Source organism: Sapajus apella, unplaced genomic scaffold (assembly GCF_009761245.1).
Source record: "Sapajus apella isolate SASKATOON/1434 unplaced genomic scaffold, GSC_monkey_1.0 scaffold96, whole genome shotgun sequence".
NCBI lineage: Eukaryota > Metazoa > Chordata > Mammalia > Primates > Cebidae > Sapajus > Sapajus apella.
In genome coordinates, this window is record NW_022437036.1 from 82,390 (window position 1) to 101,760 (window position 19,371).

Sequence of the window (19,371 nt, forward strand, 5' to 3'; positions counted from 1 at the left end):
GACCGGGCAGGCACAGCGTCTGTGACCGACACAGAGCCTGGGGCTTGGAGCACCCAGCTCCCTCCCCTAGCCCTCCACCTCATCTCCAAGTTACAGCCTCCCTCTGTCCCACCTCTGCGAAAGGTTTACAAAGTAAACTACAGGCCTCTCATTTCCTGGATTGGCAGAAGCCATCTACTCTTCAATTGTATGTGAACAGAGATGGTCCCTGCCCTGAGAATCTGTATCCCTAAGACGCAGGGAGAAAACAGAGAGCTCAGCCAGCCAGATCATCAGCACACAGAACGGCTGTTTGCATCCTGAGCCCAGGGAAGACTCAGGATGCAGGAGACCCTCTTCTCTTCTCTCATCCCCAACCTGGGCCTCCGACCATTTGACACAGAAGCATTTGTAAGAGTCTGCAAAGAGAGTAGCTTGTTCCTGGTTTGGGGAACCGTGGTGACAGGCCAGGTCCTCGCAGTGACCAGGAACAAGCACATCTGTGTCCCCACCGTGGTGCTGTGGCCAGGTCAGAGGTGAGAAAGGGTAGAGATGGGGCCAAGACAGCTGGATGCATGGCCAGGAGAAAGGCAGCCTCCTTAAGGAAAGCAGGGGCTCACCAGGCACATTCGGTCAATCCAAGAAGACCCCGATTGGGACACTTAAGATATCTCCAGGGTCACAGGTGCGTAGACAATGCTTGGTGCTAACAGGAAGACTTCCTTACCTGAGGTCTGCAGCTGTGGTCTCTGGGGCTCCTGGGAAAAAGAGAGAAACAGGGAAAACATGGGAATTGTGATTTTAAAGGCTCATTGCCCTAACAGCAGAAACCGAGTTAAACAGCCAAGAGGTTTGCCAAAGACAAGTGGAGACAATCTCAGAGACCTGCGCAGTTTTTCTGGGGCCCTCACCCTGTCCTGATCTCCCAGAGAGTCCTCCAAGGTCAACAGAGTGAGCTGCTCCCTCCAGCCTGATGCTCACCCCAAAAGCCCCCCTGAGCAGCCTGGCTGTTCTGCCAGATGGGACAGACACTCCACCTCAGACAGGATCTCTGGGACCTCAGGGCCAGCGATGGGATCTCTTTCTCTAATTGCAGATAGAAGTCAGCTTTTGGCAGGAAACACAAACCACCAGATCAAGCTGGACAGAGAAGAGAACAACTGGACCAAGCAGCTGGTCCTTCAGTGACGGCTGGAAAGACGTACAGGGCGCTGACCAGGCAGGCACACCTGAGATGCTGGGAGCTCCTGGCCACTGCGTGGGTCACAACAGGAAGAGCCCCCCCAACCATGTATCAGGGAGGTAAGTCTAGCCAAGGGTTAGGGCTTAGATCCTAGCAGGGTGAGCGAGGCCTCAGCCCCCCTCCCCTCACTGCACCGCTGGCTCAACCCAGCACCCTCCTATTCCCCATCAGCACCAAGACTGATCCCTTGGGAAGGATGGGGGCTGGTGATGAAAGGCTGGCAGCCTCTCATTTCCAAACAGAACAGTCTCGTAACTGAGCCTTGCCATTCCCACTCCATGGAGCTGGGTCTGCCTCTACATTTCTGCCCTCAAGGCAGGTTCATCTGGGGCAAAGGCCCCTCAGCAGCCCTCTTAGATGCCAGCTTCAAAGCTCAGCAGGCCTGAGGATGAAAGAGGCTGCAGAGGCCCGAGGTCCCCAGGGCACCTCTGCACATGTGTGGTAGGGGTTTGCACGCCCGAGGAAGACAGTGGCATTTACAGCCCTGGAGGCGGGGAGGGCCACACTCACCTCGCAGGGCCTTGGATCGGGTGCGAGCTCGCTTGTCTTCATTTTCTAAGCTCATCTGCAAGCAAAAAAACCACGACATTAACAAGAACACCCAGCCAGTGCCTCTGGAATACAGAACCATCAGTGTGGCCATTTTCTGTCTCAAGCTTTGACAGTGAAGGTGATTTTGGGCGCAGAATGACAAGGATGGTATTGCAGGACAGGAGAGGCCTGGGGCCAGGAGCAGCAGGTGGGAAACTATGGAGGAAGGACCCTCTACTCGGCTTGGAAGTGTCCCATCGGCATGTCCCAGCCCTTGTCAAGGAGGCTGCAGTGCACCGTGCCCTCCGGCCGCCCCTGGGTGCACCTGCCAACGCGTGCTGAAGTGTGGGCCCTGCCCCGCAGAAGCCTTAGGAAAGTTCATGTTTTATCCATGAGGGTCTCCTGGCCCAACACGGAGCAGCACCCACCGCCCACCTCTTACCACACTCAGCCACCGTGGCAGGGCAGGTCATCCAGCGGCTTCTGACCCCAACGTGTCCCCAGAGCACAGCTTCCCGTGGGCCCTTTCTTCCCGATACAGCAAAGGCTTCAATGCCCCTCCTACACTAGGGTCATCCCATGAGAAACAGGCAGCCTGGAGCAGCCCCAGCCCATATGTTCTCTGGCCTCGAGGGCCTGGCTGCCTTGCCTGAGCCCATCAGTGTCCCTCCCCACCTGTGATCCCCGAGTGTGACCAGCCTCCATGGGGATGCTGCCCACAGCATTTGTCCTGCAAGGGAGTCAAGGAGGAGCCCCCAGGAAGGTGACAATCACAGAAAGGACATGCCTGGGGGTGAGGGTCACACACAGAATCCCAGTCCTGTGTCACCATGGCAAATCTGGGCAGACAGGTAAATCCCACACCCTCCATGCTGTGCAAAACATCCTTCTCAAGGAGCTATGCCAGGTGGGGAAGGGCATCTCTAGCTGGACAGGGGATGCTCCATACACCCCGGGAAGCCCAAGAGGACAACGCCGGACTCCACCACCATCACCTGTGGTCAGGAATGGGAGGCGGCAAATCCACACCTGTCCCAGGCCACAGACACCAGAGCAGCCAGAGCTCCATGTGCGAGGTTGTCAAAGGGAAAGCAGGGGTGTGGAAAGAAGTAGTAGAAGAAAGGAAGGGAGGCAGCAGGAGGGGGCTCAGAAGCCCCCACGTCTTAAATGGGGCATTAGCGCCTGAAAGCCAGCAAGAGACAAATGTCTACAGTACCACCTGGGAAGAAAGAAAAAGGAATTCCCCCAATTAGGAAGACGAAATTTGCAAATTGAACCTCCCCAACAGCAGCACTAACACACAGTGATATAAGTGATTTGTTAAGGAAGAAAAATCAACCCTGGGTAATTTATGCAACCTGTCCACTCCGGGCTGCAGAGTACAGCGCTATGAGCCGTGCGTTCATTACAGCCTTCCAGTGGGACAGAAGACAATTACTACAATTTCTATTTTCAAAGCGGAGGTTCCCCACGGACCAATGGCTCACATTTAAAGTGAAGAGAGGAGCAGGTGTCACAGGGACTTCATTACATTTATGAGCCTTCAAATGTCGCCTGCTCTGAGCCCGTGCGCAATGCCTTCCGCTGCAGGATGCACAATGGGGCTGATGTGTCTGATTGCGTGGTGCCCACACTCAGCTGAAATGCAATCTACGGCTTTATTTTTTTTGTCAGTTTTCCCAAGGATATTGGCAAGCATTCTGCTAGGTTAAAGCGTGCCTGGGCAATTTGGATTTCCTGCAGATAAATTATTCAAAGAGCAGAGAATAGAAAGGGTTGCAGGGATGCGTAATGGGCGCTGCTTGCAAACTGTGAGCTCCCATTGATGAAGCTGACAGTTCTGTCTCTTCCTCTGCTGAGCACCTTACATCTGCAATTTATCTGCATTGACTGGTCAATAAGCAAGAATTTCTCTTAGATGCATGTAGCTTTGATTTTTAAAGGGAAAAAACTGAACTACTGAAGAAAAAAAACAGGCTCTTTAATATGAGTGTGAATCCATAAGAGCTGGGTGACTTGGAACACTGGTTTCTGAGCTGTTTGAAACCAGCAGTGCCGGCTGACACTGCTTGATTTACGTCACTTTTTGAACGAACTCAAAGCACTTCAGAGGTGGGTTCTCTGCTCTCCTCCTGCCACAAGATCAGGACCCCGATGTAGATGGAGAGTGGGTATGGCGGCAGCCATGTGCCCAGCACCACCCAGGCTCATCCTGGTGATTACTGGGCGGCAGCCCCCCAGACCTTCCACCCACCCACACAGTGGCAGCTGTGCCCTAAAGGGCAGCTCAATGATGCGAAGAAAATTAAACACTCCTCAATTTTTCATTGATGTTTAAAACACACTTTACTTGTTCCAAACACAAGCCAACCAGGTCCCTGCTTTTGTACAACCCACAAATAACCCAGTGCCCTCTCCCCTTGAGGGTGAAGTTTCCTTTGTTGAGACAGGATGACCCCATTGCCCACTCTCACTGCTGGGCCAGAATCTCTCTCAAGAACCTCAGCTCTGTTGCTCCAATGCCAACTTCATTCTGCCAGCTCGAACATGTCTTAAGGCTCTAATTAATATTTCAATAGTTCTGCCTTCAACAGGAAAACTATGGGGAGGAGAATAATTCACAAATGCAAATACGTTGTATATTGCCAAATTAACCCAAGAGAATCGTCTCTTTGTCCATCCATTTAACTTGCTTCCCTAGTACCATGTAAAAGCAGTCTCCTCAAAACTGTGTTTTTGCTTTGTTCTGTTTTATGTTACTTTTTAGTAAAGTCAGGATTAATCATGTAAGCTCTTTTGAAAATACACGTAGTTCTGGCTGTGCTCGGTGGCTCCCGCCTATGATCCCAGCACTCTGGGAGGCCGAAGCGGGTGGATCACTTGAGCTTAGGAGTTTATGATCAGCCTGGCCAACATGGTGAAACCCCGTCTCTACTAAAAATACAAAAATTAGTAGGGTGTGGTGGCATGTGCCTGTAGTCTCAGCTACTCGGGAGGCTGAGGCAGGAGGATCATTTGAACCCAGGAGGCAGAGGGTGCAGTGAGCCTAGATCATACCACTGCACTCCAGCCTGGGTGACAGAGTGAGACTCCATCTCAAAAAGAGAAAAAAGGAAATACAGATATATGTACACATAGTTGTCACCATGACATGCTACGAAGACCAGCCCCTTTTCCAGACTCATCTGCATGATGCCCTTGGCAAAACAGAGTTCCCTGAGTTGGGTGTTTACAAACTCAGGAACCAAAAAAAAGCAAATGCAGTAAGCAGTCCGGAAACCTGCAGAGCAATCTGGACTCAGAGGCTGAAGTTGTGAGAAACGCACTCAGAACCCAGAAACAGGGCTGGGTGTGGTGGCTCACACCTGTAATCCCAGCACTTTGGGAGGCCAAGGCAGGCATGGTGAAACCCGACTCTACTAAAAATACAACAATTAGCTGGGCGTGGTGGCAGCCACCTGTAGTCCCAGCTACTCGAGAGGCTGAGGCAGGAGAATCACTTGAACCCAGGAGGCGAAGATTGTGGTGACCCCAGATTGCGCCACTGCACTCCAGCCTGGGCTGGAGCAAGATTCTGTCTCAAAAAATAATAAGAAAAAGAACCAGAAACATAGCCAGAAGCAAACCGCTCATGTCTAATCTCTAAGGGAAAATGGTGGACTCAACTGCCAAAGATGTCAGGGCCAGGGATTTTCCACTGAAGCCCAACAGGCTTTGTGCCAACTTCCACCCTCGCCCCCAGAGGCTGTGACTGCCCACCCCTTCCCCGGCCCCAGCTCAGGGACGCCCATTTCTCCTTGCTCAGTCACTCACTCCCTCTCTGCCCCTCTCTGCCCCTTTCATTCCTTTCTCGTGCTTCCTCCCAGGGTCCTCCAGGCTGAACAGCCCCCTCCCTCAGCCCCCATCACAACCCTTCTGTACCACTGGCCCAGGGCTGGTCAAAGGACAGAATCCTGACTGAAGCCTGGTCCCGGCAGGAGGGTGTCCTGGCCCTGAGGGGCACCAGCCTGGCACCCCAAGGTTTGTACGTCACTCCGAGGAGGCAAGGAGCGTGAGGGGAGAGCCCAAGGCAGAGGGAGCTGCTAAGGCTTGAGAGCCAGGTAGGGATAGGGAGTGACCCGAAGACATCTGGGGTGGGAGACACTCCAGAGGTGGGCCTGGGAGCATTCGTGGGTGGCCAGCACCCTGCCTCTTCCACCCCCTCGAAGTCCCCACCCTGTGCCTGCTTGTTTCCCTCGCAGTCCTCTTCTCAGTCTGAAATGAGCTCCTGCATTCACGGTGTTAAGGTCACTGACTCTCCCCCAGAAAGCTGCTCAGTGCATATCATGTAAGGATGGGTGGATGAATGAATACATGGGGACAGGCAGAAACATCTCTGAAATCCTGGGGCTGGGGAACGTGGAGAGCCATGGTCAGAGGGGCTACACAAGGCCAAATGTGGGGGCCTTGAGTTGGGGGGTTCCAGGCATTCTGACACCACAGGGACCATTTACCCCAGCTCTGGGCTAGAGGAGGAGACACATGAGTGTTTCATTTTATTTAAAATTGGCTCTGACAGCCAGCAAATCTAGAGATTTAGGATGGACTTACAACTATTCTTAAAAATCCATAAAATTGCATAGGTTAGGGTGTCCTGGTGGGACGCTTGAGCCTCTTGCATGAAGGTATTCCTCCCAGAGACACAAAAGAAGAGGGAGAGCACCCGCTGAGCCCCAGGGACCACAGGGAGCCCCTTCCCAGAAGGACCTGGGGGAGAGGAGGGGGCCAGAAGCTGGCCATCGCCCACCCTGCCCGGCTCCAACAGTGCCTCACACCACATTCAGCTTCACTTCTCGGCAGTGAGGGGAGGGGAGATGGACAGAGCCATCTTCTGACCTGTTTTCTTCTCTAACTTATGTACTGAGGGCAGCACCAACTTCCCTGTCACCACTGGGAAGCCATTACAGCAGACAGTATTGTGGAAGGTGCACGTTCCCACTCGCGATCTCGGAGCAGCATTCAAGCATTTGCTTCGTTCCCCTCCCAAGCATCCGGGGCGGGTCGCCTGCCTGCCAGCTCAGCCCACAGCACAGACAAAGGAAGTCGGTGACCTTGGCTCACATCCTGCTTTCCACTCTCTTGGTCTCTGAGGCTAAACCACGAGCCCTCACCCCTGCGCCCCACTGGGAGCACCCCCCTGGGAGCACCCCCTGGTTCCTTGTAGTGACAGTTCTGTCTCCACTTTGGGTGATGTCCTGTTGCATGTCTGAAATTCTGAAATTCTCCTGGCAAATTCAGCAGATTACACCAGCCTCCTCCTTAGGGCGTTGAAAGGGCACCTCCATGGGGCATTATTTAACGCATGTCTGAGAAGGGGTTCTCTTGACACCTCTAAGCATGGGATACTGGCTCACTTCACTCCCAAATTAAGAATTATGCCTACGTAATGGGTACCCTGGTGAAGCAGCCATATCTGCATCCATCTGTTAAAAACCCCAGCATAAGTGGAATTCACACCCACCCAGGGCGGACTCCAGCAACATCAAGTGAGGCAAGGGCCACACCCAGCGGCAGCTCCTTCCCTAGCAGGAGCCTCTACCCCGTCGCCCTGGTCGTGCAATTGACCTTTCTCACGATTCCATATCTCTTCAGTCATCCACTGAATCTTTGCAAGACGGGGGTTAAGGAGCTACCGCCAGCGCCTGCGCTCCCCGCTGACGGCAACCGCCTGACTCCGGCAGCTGCTTCCAACCGGCCCTGAGCTGTCCACACTCCTGGTGCTGAACTCAGAGCAAGCCACAGGCTGGCACGGTCCCCTGCACAGGGTGTGTTGGTTCGCTGCCCTCCCGTGCGGGCTCCTCACCTCACCTGTCTCCTGTCCGAAGCCAGCCTCTGGAAGGCTGATCCGGTGCTGCTGTGGCTGTGTGACATTCTCGCACTGTGGCCACGGCTCATCACCTGTGCTGCCACCCTCCTCAGCCCCTAAGTCAGGAGACGCCACCTGCACCAGCCCCACTGTCCTCTGGGCAGTCGACCCTTTCTCATCCTCTCCCCTTCTCTGGCATACTCTTCATCTTAGCTTCTCTATTCAGAGCAGTAACTCGGGCCCTATCTGCAAACAATAAAGGAAAATGACTCTCAAACAGAGCAGTGATGAAAGAGCCGGTGATGCCACGAGAACCTGGGCATGGGGCCATGGCTTTGTTCACAGAACCTGCACTTTGAACAGCCATGGGTCATCCATGGCAGGTCCCAAACTCTCTGAGTTTGTCGTACTTGGGGCCGGGGGATAAACAAAAATCTTCCTACCCACCCCTGACGTGGCGTCAGATGTTTGTAGATAACACTTCATGCAGAGCCCCTGTCCTCAAATCAAGTAGCTTGTCACATGACCTCATGCCAGGACAGCTCTATGTGAATCCTCAGGGCTTGTGGTAGTGTGAGGGGAATGAGGCCAAAAACTCGACGATCAAGATAAATAATATTTTAATTCAATATTTAGAAACATCAACATGAAGCCAAAAAAAAACATGATAAACAAAATACCAAAACTTTAAATAAAGACAGGATCAATATGACAGACACTTCCTTGTGCCTCAGGCTCCACTGTGGATCAGCAGAGCATGGATAATCCTATGGAGCCAAAATATGACCAGAGATGCTGAACAAGGTATCTATAACAGACCCATTAAAATGTACATTCTCGTCACCAGATTCAAAATAAAAAGGTTGGGTCTTGAGAGTAAAATACAAGCACCCTCAAATGAAGGTCCCACTGTAACTGCACAGCCCTTCCTGCCTACACCCTAGGCCATCACTGTCCCTGAGCCCTGAGTCCCTGCATCACAGCTGGGTCCTTGCTGGAGAGCATCCACATGCAAGAAAACAAGAGGGCAGAATCTGATGTCTGGGAAGGGCTGCACCCTAAGCCACTGTCAGCCTCTACTTCCAGCTATGAGTGGACCTGGCCTCACCAGAGAGTATTGGTGGGAAGTTCTAGAACCAGAGGGTTGGTGGAGAACAGTGGCTGTAAGCACATGTGACATCACAGTTTGGGACTGTCCCCAGGGGGAGTCCCCTCCATCACGCATTCTGAGAAGGTATAGGAAGGGCGTGCACCATCTGCCTCCCCTTAGGAAAATCAAAACAAGGTCAACAGACCTCATAAGTTCCTGCTGGCAAACTCTGCTGTCCGATCCTGTAGAGACTCAGCCTGCCCAGGTAAAAGCCAGGTGAGTAGAGAACAGCTGCTCAGGCACATCACGGGGCCCAGATGTGCTCATACCTCAAAGCAGGGAAGTGAGACTCTGGGCTTACATTTTAGTTTTGTGGGGGTTTTTTTGTTTGTTTGTTTGCTTGCTTGCTTGCTTGTTTTTTGAAATGAAGTCTCGTTCTGTTGCCCAGACTGGAGTGCAGTGGCACAATCTCGGCTCACTGCAACCTCCGCCTCCCAGGTTCAAGTGATTCTCCTGCCTCAGTCTCCTGAGTAGCTGGGATTACAGGCATGTGTCACTGAGCGCAGCTAATTTTTGTATTTTTAGTAAAAATGGGTTTTACCATGTTGGCCAGGCTGGTCCCAAACTCCTGACCTCAAGTGATCCACCTGCCTTGGCCTCCCAAAGTGCTGGGATTACAGGCGTGAGCCACCACACCCAGCCTGGGGTCACATGTTAGTTTTGATCTGCTCAGAGTCATTTTTCTTCCCTTAATTTTTTTTTTTTTTTTGAGACTGAGTCTTGCTCTGTCTTCCAGGCTGGAGTGCAGTGGTGTGATCTCAGCTCACTGCAACCTCCGCCTCCTGGGTTCAATGGATTCTCCTGCCTCAGCCTTCTGAGTAGTTGGGACTACAGGCACCTATCACCACGCCCGGCTAATTTTTGTATTTTTAGTAGAGATGGGGTTTCACCATGTTCATCAGGCTGGTCCTGAACTCCTGACCTTGTGATCCACCCGCCTCAGCCTCCCAAAGTGCTGGGATTACAGGCGTGAGCCGCTGCGCCTGGCCTCTTCCCTTAATTTTAAAGTTACCAGATCACTGCTGACCCTGGTCCCATTTACCCTTCACCTGACCTGGACTCTGGTGATGATCAGACCAAAAGCCGCCTCCACGCTTCATGCCTGCGGCCGAGGAGAGGCTTTGTCAGGCAACCGCGGGGTGGAGCCCCAGGACAGGGGCCACCCTCTAGTGCCTCACCTTGCAGGGTCTGCCCAGGAGGGGTCTTGAGGTTTTGCAGCTGCTGGCCTTGCCTCCGTGTGTCCACCTCTGATTTAGCAGCTCACCCCGGAACTCATTTTCTGAGGGTTTAAAAAGATACAAGTTCAGAAAAGGAAAGCCTGGTGGGTGCCAGCCACACTGGCTCAAGAGGAAAAAGTGAGAGGCTTGGGGCACTTTTCATACATCATACATTCAATCCCTATTTTCTGAAATCTAACGGAACAACGGACAAGGTCATGGCTCATGGCTGTTCCAGGGACAAGAAACAATTTCTCGCCTCCACAGAGCCTTCCGGCACCTGCAGTCCTCCACCATTGTCCCCGCTCTGGTGCTGTTCATTCAACATGCCTTTGGTAGGTGGTTGGTTCCCACTGTCAGCCATGCCCACCAGAGTGCTGGGACAAGGCAGCTGAGACCCACCTGAGAAAATGTGGCATTTAATCTCCCAACTTTGAAAATGAGCTAAGGAGTAATTATTCACGTTACAAGCAGATCCTTCTGCTCCTCAGAAGAATGCACAGTACATATTCATTTGAAAAAGCAGATTGTTTTGCACAACTTCTCTGGAGCCCACTGATGGAAGAAAGTGAGATCCACGCATGGCGTCAAGTCAGCTTTGCTTCCCGCAGGACTCCGGGGGCCCCACCAGGCTCTTTGCCCTGGTTTTCATCGTCCTTCTCACCCTGTGTTTCTGCCTCTCTCCAGGGCAATGCCTCCAGTTAATATTTAATTCCTCACATAAATTCCCGTGTCTAAGCAGAGGCTGAATGCATCAGCTGGACGTGACAAAGAAATGCATTGTGTACCTATTCCCTGCCCGTCACTCCCCGTTTCCATGACAACCTGCTTTCCACATAACTGCAGCATTTCAAAGGAAGGTCATTAAGTAACCAACAATAAAAACAGGAAATGAATATTCTTGCATTCTGGCTTCGCCTCGGAAGTGAGTTTGGGCTCTGCTGAAGGCACACTGCTCCCACCCATTTTCTTCCTTTTCCTCACATTTCGATGTGCATCCCCAAATGCAATTTTTCTCTAGGATTCTGGCCACTCCTGGCCTCAGGCAGCCCTGTGGCTCTGGCCACAGCATCCTCTTCTTATCTGGAAATGCTTCCATCCCATTAAAGGGCTTCGGATTACCTTCCAGAGCATAACACAGAGGAAAGCAGATTTGGTCGTCAAGGAGACAGCGTAATACAAGGTCTTCAGAGGAATGAATAAAACCTCTTAGATTCGGCACCTACTGTGTGCACCTACTATGTGCCTCCCCTAATTGAGCTGTAACAAAATTGCAGGCCATCACTGAGATGACAGGGCTCCCACTGCACGTACCGGTGCCTGGACCAGTGAGGAGCGAGCTGCGGGGGTTTCCCCATAACCCCAGATCTCGAGGCCCCTTGGGTTCTCATCTGCACTGAGCCAGTGTGAGGTGCCTCTGAGAGGGCCCAGCCTGCCCACCAGGTAACCAAATTCTCAACTCTATGACAGGGATGCAGGGCATAGGGAGGCAAAACATCCCGGAAGATTCCGTACGTGAACAAACAGTAATTCTGCCAGCCAGGGAGGATGCCTCACGCTTTGAAGACGGGGCATGGGGTTCTCTGGGTGGCTCTTTTATGGTCACAACAGAAAGTGAGAGGCAAGGCCGCAGAGCACACAGGGCTCACTCTCTGAGTGTCTGTCCCAGGAGACAAGATGCTGCAAGAGCCTGCTCACTGGGCTGACTGGCAGGGCTCAAGCAGAATTTCCTGTTAGGGTCACATATGTAAATATGCAACATGTCTGACTGACAGCTGGAGGAAGGGCATAGGTCTGGGTGCTCAGACGCTGCGTCTCCCGACGGCGACTCCCCTGAGTTCTGCTTTGAGTCTCTCCTGCTTCTCAGAGAAGCCAGGTGGGCATGAACTTCAAAGGGACCTCCAGTTTTGTTTGATGGGAGAGAACCAGCTCACTGGGGCTTCTCCACCCACACCCACCCATGAGAGTCTGGAAATAAAGCCCTGTGGAATTCTTCACTGCTCACATCCCTGACACTCCATCCCTAGGTCAGTCAGACCTGGACTCTGAAGTCCTGAGGCCTGGGGCCCCACACCTGCTCAGGTAAAGCACTAGGATCACGGGGGTCCTGTGCTCCTCTGAAGAGCCACTCCTGCCTCCCTGCAGCAGCAAAGCCACTGAGCCTATCTGGGCAAAAGAGCAGAACAGCACCTGGTAAAAGCCCTTGCACCACACCCCTGGATGCAGAGCACACAAGTAATCAAAGTACATACCCCCAAGCTCAGAATCTCATCTATGAGGACCTGAGGACGCCGCTCGACCTTGACATGATTTAGCCTTCCTTTTCCAAAAAATGTTTTGGCAGCAAACAACAAGCACTATTAGAAGCCCAGTATACCAGCTCCTCTCCTGTGGCTCCCTTGGTCTCGACTGGGGCCTGTGTGTGGCCACGCCCTGCCCCGTGGGCTCAGTAGGCTCCACGTCCATAGGCTCCACGCAATCAGCATCCCCAGCAGCACATTAAGCCCCCACGTACCAGGGCCACGTGCTAAAGGAAAGCTCTCCACCAAAATGTAAGGGGTTCCATAAAGACGCCCCTTCCAGAAGTCCTGCTGCTCCATGGACACTCTGTGGTGGGAACAAGGGCCCCCAAAGCTCACACAGAGCACTGCCAGCAACTCAGACTTGACCACAGGTCACGACCCTCTGTGAGACTTAAGTTCTTCACCCACAACGTGGGAGCAGAGACGTATTTGGAGATGGAGAGACATGCATGGGAAGAGCCTGGAACTGAAACCATGAGAACACCAGCGCTGCTGTCACCACCATGGCCTTCCTCGTTGGGAATCTGAAGTGAAGAGGAGGTTTTCATCAAGATGAGCCCTTTCTCTTGGCTTCGCTGGGATCCCTCTCTATATACCTGGTATCTTTGCACCTGGAGTCCTGCCTGCTCAAGGTTGCTTCCACACCTGTCCCTACAGTGGCCCCAGACTCACTTCTGTGGGGCCCTGGTGGGCAGAAAAACTCAGTAAACAATCAGCCTGCTCAGCTGAGATTGCTGCACAAGGGTCCAGAGAGGGAACGACCTCTCACTGGCTGGAGACTCTAGCAGAGGCCAGGGAGATGTGCAGAGCTGAGCTGCAGCCCCCCTGCCCCTCTGCTAACGAAGCCCTCTTTTTCCAACTCAGCAGCACCACGAACTGGAGACCAGTCTGACCCAGGCCCCATGCACGACATTTCACCGAGAGCCGGTACTCTGCTGGGCTCTTCCCAAGGAGTGCTGCTGGCCTACCCCAAGGCTTCCTTCTGCCGTCATGGCAAGGAGAGCCACCCGCTGACACTTCGCAGCACACACTTCCTCCTTGCACTGGCACCGGGGCCGCTCCACTCACAACCCCATGGGGGACCCCACACAGGTGACCATGGCTGCTTTCATGCTGGCGGGTGGCCTGGAATCTGGCCTGAGCCAACCTGCCCCTCTGGTGCCTCCCTGGGCCCTGTGGTGCTTAGCTCTGACCCACTCTAGCACTGTGCACAACCTCCCCGCTGAGTGAGAGGCCAGGTGGGGAGCACGGAAAGCCAAACATTTTCAGTCCTCACTGGGTTCCGTATCGCTGATGACTAGGGGCCTTTGGGGCCAGGAGCTGTTACCACCTGTCCCTCAGCATGCAAAGAGGGGAAGCGGAGTCTCTCGAGAGGAGCCCACACCTCCATTCTCCCATGAACCCCTCGGCCCTCCTCTGTCTCCAGCATAGGAGGTGGGGTCTTGCCTCCCTGCTGAGCAGGCCTCTCCATCTGGATTTATACCCACCTCCTTCCCACTGTCAGTTAAAGTTCCCAGGAGTATCAACTCTTCCCTCCGTTCTTCTGGAATATTTAACTGCTCTTTCCAACTCTTCAGCAGGCTTGAGGCATCCATATTTAAAAGCACAGTCTCTCTGGACCCCACGTTCCTGGCGGCCCCCTCTCCCTCACCTCCTGCTTCGTAACTATACTTCCTGCTGACCCTTCCTCCAGCCTCAGCACAGCTGGCCTCCACCCACAACCCACTACTGAAACAGCAGCGGGCGTCACGTTCACAGGGCACATGAGCGGGCGTCACGTTCACAGGGCACATGAGGGCCCACTACGCGTTGCTGAAATGCGTGTCTGTTCCCCACGCCTGCGGCAAACACCCGCCCCCGACCTTGTCAGTCCCTGTATAGGTTCCTCCTGGCCACTGGCCACCCTGCGTCAGACACCCTCTCCTCTCTGCTTCCTCTCTGCCCACAATCTCTGCTTCATATGCGACTTGGGCATTCCTCTTCCCATCTTCAGTCATCAACTCCTCAAGCCAGAACCCTGAAGGTCATCCTTGGCCCCAAATCCTGCCAATGTTGTTTCCTAAATCTCACCAGAATCTGATCATTTCTGACCTCTCCAGCTGTGTTTTGTTCTGTTTGCAAAAATTGACAAACTCACTCTAAAGCTCATATGGCAATTCAAGTAATGTAGACTAGCCAAAACAATTTTGAAAAAGAGCAAAGTTGGAAGACACACTTCTCAATTTCAAAACTTACTACAAAGCTGCAGTGATCAAGGCAATGTGGTACCAGCACAAGGATGGCATGTGGGGAAGTGGGACAGAACTGAGAGTCCACGAATAACCCCTGTATTGATGGTCAGCTGATTTTCACAAAGGCACTAAAAAATTTAATGGGAAAAAACTGTCTTTTCAACAAATGTGCTAGGACAACTAGATATCCTGAAAAAATGAACTTGGACCACTGTCAAAAATTAACTCACACTGGATCACATATCTAAACGTAAGAACCAAAACTCTTAAAAACTTAGGAGTAAATCTTTCTGACTCTGGGTTAAGCAATGGTTTCTTGGCTATGACCACAAAAGTACAAGCCATTAAAAAAACAATAATATACTGGACTTCAACAAGGTTTAAACTTTTGTAGTTAAAATAACACTGTCAGTCGGGCAAGGTGGCTCACGCCTGTAATCCCAACACTTTGGAAGACCAAGGCAGGCAGATCATTTGAGGTCAGGAGTTCAAGACCAGCCTGACCAACATGGTAAAGCCCCATCTCTACTGAAAATACAAAAAATTAGGCGGCTGTGATGGTGTGTGCCTGTAGTCACAGCTACTCAGGAGGCTGAGGCAGGAGAATCACTTGAACCTGGGAGGCAGAGGTTGCAGTGACCCAAGATCGTGTCACTCCACTCCAGCCTGGGTGACAGAGTGAGACTCGGCCTCAAAAGTAAGTATACAACACTGTCAGTAAGGTGGAAAGACAGCCCAAAGCCTGGGAGAAAATACTTGCAAATCATATATCTGAAAAAGAACTTGTATTTGGAATAAAGAACTCTTACAACTCCATAATAAGACAAATGAGCCACTTTAAAAATGAGCAAAGGATTTGAATAGACATTTCTCCAAAGATAACAGGGAAATGGCCAATAAGCTCATGAAAAGATGCCCAACATCTAGTGACTCAGGAAATGCAAATCAAAACCACACTCGGACACCACGGCACCGTGTAGTTTTAAAAATAAACAGACAGTAACAAGCGTTGGTGAGAATACGGAGGAACCAGAACCCTCATATAATGAGGATGGGCGTGAAATAGGACAATCACTTGGAAAATGGCGTGGCAGTCACTCAAAATGCTAAACATAGTGTTATCACATGACGCGGGAATTTCACTCCTAGATATTTGCCCAAGAGAAATAAAAACATATGTCCACATAAAGGCTTGTACACAACTATGCATAGCAGCTTTATTCATACTAGCCAAAAAGTGGAAAAACCCAATGTCCATCCACTGCTGAGTGAGTGATACAAGATACAGTTGCATAGTCTTTGGCAATAAAAAGGAATGGGGTGCTTATACATGCGACAGGGTGGGTGCATCTCAAAACGTCATGCTCGGTGGAAAAAGCCAGGCAGAAAAGGCCACGTATTGACCAATTCCATATTTACGAAAGGTGCAGAACAGGCAAATCCACAGAGATAGAAAGTAGATTCATGTCGCCTAGGACGCGTGGAGGAGCAGACGGAGAATGACTGTTCGTGGGCATGGGGCTTCTTTCTGGGGTGATCAAAATCACCTAAAATTGGGTTGTGATGATAGACGCACAGCTCTATAAATACAGTAAAACCACTGAATTGCATACTTTTAATAGGTGAATTCTGTGATGTGTAAATTACATTCCAATAAAGCTGTTTTTAAACAGTGGCCCGTGGATGGTCAGTGGGACGCCTCTGGGGACTCCTGCACAAGGCGGGAGGTCCCAGCAAGTCCCCTTTGGTTCTCCAGACTGGGTTCTGCAAACCTGTATCCTGGGCGAGCCTCTGGACACTGCCTCAACCCCAGCTGGACCACCTTGGATGCCTATCACTCCTTGCTCCTGGAGGCCAGGGAGGGCCGGGCCAGGGATACAGCAGGAGAATGGGTAATGCTAGTGACAGGAGACAGGCCATGGAGGTCAGAGTGAGAGCCCCTGGTCCACTTCACCCTCCCGCTCCCCAGAGCAGTTAGGGCTGTACTCATCCAACAGGGCCAAAGGAAGGCGACCGCCTCCGTGCAGCCAGGAGAGTCGTGACCCAGAACAGCAGCAGCGCGCCTCCCACCTGCACCAGGGCTCCGTCAGGAGGTGCCCACAGCTCTCCGGGCAGCTGAGCTGAGGCCGGGGCCAATCCCACCTAGTCACCAACCAGCAGCATGGCCCCAGGTTCCCGTGCAATGGCTAGGCCTGCCACATCTTGAGACACTGTGGCTGCTCCGCTGCCACTTCCCCAGAGAGAGCAGGCCTTCTTGGCTTTCATCACATCTCATGCAGAGTGAAACTGAACAGCTGGGCCCTGGATTTAGTATAAACTTACATTTTGCCATTCTAAAGGAAAGAAAAAAAACCTTTTTCCTGCTTCTCCTCTGAATCCCTCATTTATCCCGTTCTTGCTGCTACTTGGGTTTAAAGCAAAGCCTAGCAAGGCACCAAGAAAAGGGTTACAATAAAAATTTAGAAACCATTTCAGGCCTGTGCAAAACCAACCACAGGTCACAGTAGACTCCTGGGGAGGACCACAGCCCAGGCTTCCCCTCTCTAGACCCAAAGAGCCTCTGACGCCCAACACATGGCCCCCAGACATGGGAAGGTGACCCTCAGAGGCAAACAGACTCATCCATGCCACACGGCTCCTGTCATGTGGAGGAGGCCACATCTGTCTCTCAGGGTTCAAAGTGGGAGGCCCGCACCCCAGTCTGAGAACTGCCAGGGTGCTCAGTAGCAGCTGTGCCTGGGACTGTCCCTGGCCTGCAGGAGGAACCTGCACTGGATAAGCAAATGAATGTTTCAGGAGCTCCTTGAGGCTCCCTCAACTAACAGTGTGGACAGCAGTTAGGGCAGGGACAAGGACAGACTGTCCAGCGGGCGTGTGGACAGGGCAGACACGGCCCCACCCAGACACGACAGGCGGAGCTGCCTGGGAAGGGTTAATACCATCGTGTCGGCGCTCCCCAGCTTGGAAATAAATGGTAAAACCAAAATGAAAAATTCAATAGACACTTGGGAGACAGAGTCAAAGAAATATACTGAAAAAAGTGAACAAAGGGACAAAGAGGTAGGAGAGTTGGAAGAAACACTGGGTGAGGCCTGACATCCCATCTGGGAGTCCCAGAAAGAGAGGATCAGGGACATGGGCAGGAAAAGCATAAGATGAATAATAAAAGCAATTCCTCAGAACTAACGGAAATTATATTCTTAGATTAAAAGGGCCATTAAGTGCCCATCACAATGAATAAAAAAAGACCCACATCCAACCGAGCCCAGCACTGTAAAATTCTAAACACCAGGAATAGAAAAAAGTCCCTAAAAGCTTTTAAAGGGAAAAAAAGTCACAAATGAATCCTGTAACTAGGATAGGGTCGTAGTACTCAAGAGCAGCAGGGTGTTCACAGGCAGTAGAGAAAGGCTTCCCAATTTTAAGGGAGTTGATTTTTGACTTCAGGGCATACCCTCTATGCCCAGACAAAATACTGATCAAGGGATGCAGCAGAAGAAAAATACCTCAGATATGCAGAGTCGCAAACACTGTGCATTGAACACAGCAAGGGGAATGAGGCCAGGGCGGTGCGTGGGGCAGGGGTGGTGACAATTTTCTACAAGAAAAACAAAACACAAAATCTCGTATGAGAAATAACGCTGGTAAATACTGCTTGGCCCAGCAGGGAAACATTGAAGATAAAGACAATGCTCCATGCTACAAAGGAAGCTAACTGGTCGCTGTGAGCACCAGTGGCAGAGGGTCCAGTTCTGAGGCCACAGGGAAGCCCCAGGAGGCCAACACCCCATGACACTTGGGGCTGCCCTGTCCCACACCCCATGAGCCCCACAGCACTGGGTAACTGGCCAGTGAGGCTCCCTAGCACCAGAGCCCTTGCAGGGGAGAGGGATCCCCCAAGGCCTAGAGCAGAGGGTGGGGTGTCCTGGAGAGCCAGAGGGTTGGCCTGAGAGAGGGGCCCAGCAAGGGGTCAGCACTTGTGTGGAGTAAGGAGGCTGTTGGCACAGGGAAGGGGGTGGATCAAATAAGTAAATATATTAAAGATAATGGAAATCAGCTTTCTCGATGTTGGAAGAGCAAGTCATGCCTATGGAAAGGCAGAACTCTGGAGTGAACCCTGTGTGGGAATTGGAATCAGAGACTGTCAATGTGGACTTGTGTTTTGCAATATACATCGGTAGATGGAGAATACAGAGCTGGGTGAAAAAGAGTGTGTGTGTAACTGTGTGTGTGCAGCGTGTGGACACGTGTGTGTGAACACACGTCTTCCCAGCCCTGTCCCCTCGAGGCCCAACACCCAGGTCTCAGGCTAACCACCATTTTCTAATCAAAGGAACCAGAGTTCCAGGCCCCAAGCAGAAAAGGCAAGAACAAGAAAACACAGTGGTGGTGTGCTGAGGCTCGGTGAGCCTCTGCACTGAGCTCCCGCTGGCCAGTCGGGGCAATCTGAGTGTCAGAACAAGGCTTTCAGCCCGTTGGAGAAAACAGGAAACAATGAGTCTGTAGAGAGATCCGTGAAAATTAAGTGATGGTTTGTTGCGGATGGAGATATTTCTACAGTTTCAAAGAAACTTCCCCCCAAATATGTATTAATTGCAAAGGGAAAATGACTGGCATTTCCCTTTGGCACAGAGGTGCCAGGATGCCCCATCTAATCCAGTGACCAAGTCAACATTACCAGTTAAGGGACAAATCAGGGTCAGGTGAAGGGAGAAGCTCACACCTGGGCGTTCCTGCATAACCCAAGCCCAGCCACAGGCACCCCTGTGAGGGGCGTTCCATCAGGTAACTGAGCAGTGCTGTTCGGAAGCCACACGGTCGGGGAAGACAAGGGTGAAACTGCTTGAGGCCGACGAGGCACCTGAGCAAGCG

The 19,371-nt window shown here is 52.1% G+C and overlaps 1 protein-coding gene across 10 annotated transcripts in view; it reads right to left on the reverse strand.

The window, feature by feature from the left end:
* The window catches only part of MYT1 (myelin transcription factor 1), a 69,980-nt gene that overhangs the window by 39,793 nt on the left and 10,816 nt on the right, over positions 1–19,371 (reverse strand). For 6 of the 10 annotated variants that reach the window (XM_032257061.1, XM_032257060.1, XM_032257057.1 and 3 more), the window contains 3 exons: positions 9,927–10,027; positions 1,733–1,787; positions 707–737 (listed from right to left, as the gene is read on the reverse strand). In XM_032257061.1, coding sequence (XP_032112952.1) covers positions 707–737; positions 1,733–1,774 — 73 coding nt within the window. In that variant the 5' untranslated portion in view covers positions 1,775–1,787; positions 9,927–10,027. Of the gene's footprint in view, positions 1–706; positions 738–1,732; positions 1,788–7,600; positions 7,845–9,926; positions 10,028–19,371 lie in introns of all 10 variants that reach the window. The other 4 variants (XM_032257062.1, XM_032257055.1, XM_032257063.1 and 1 more) reach the window with 2 other exon arrangements.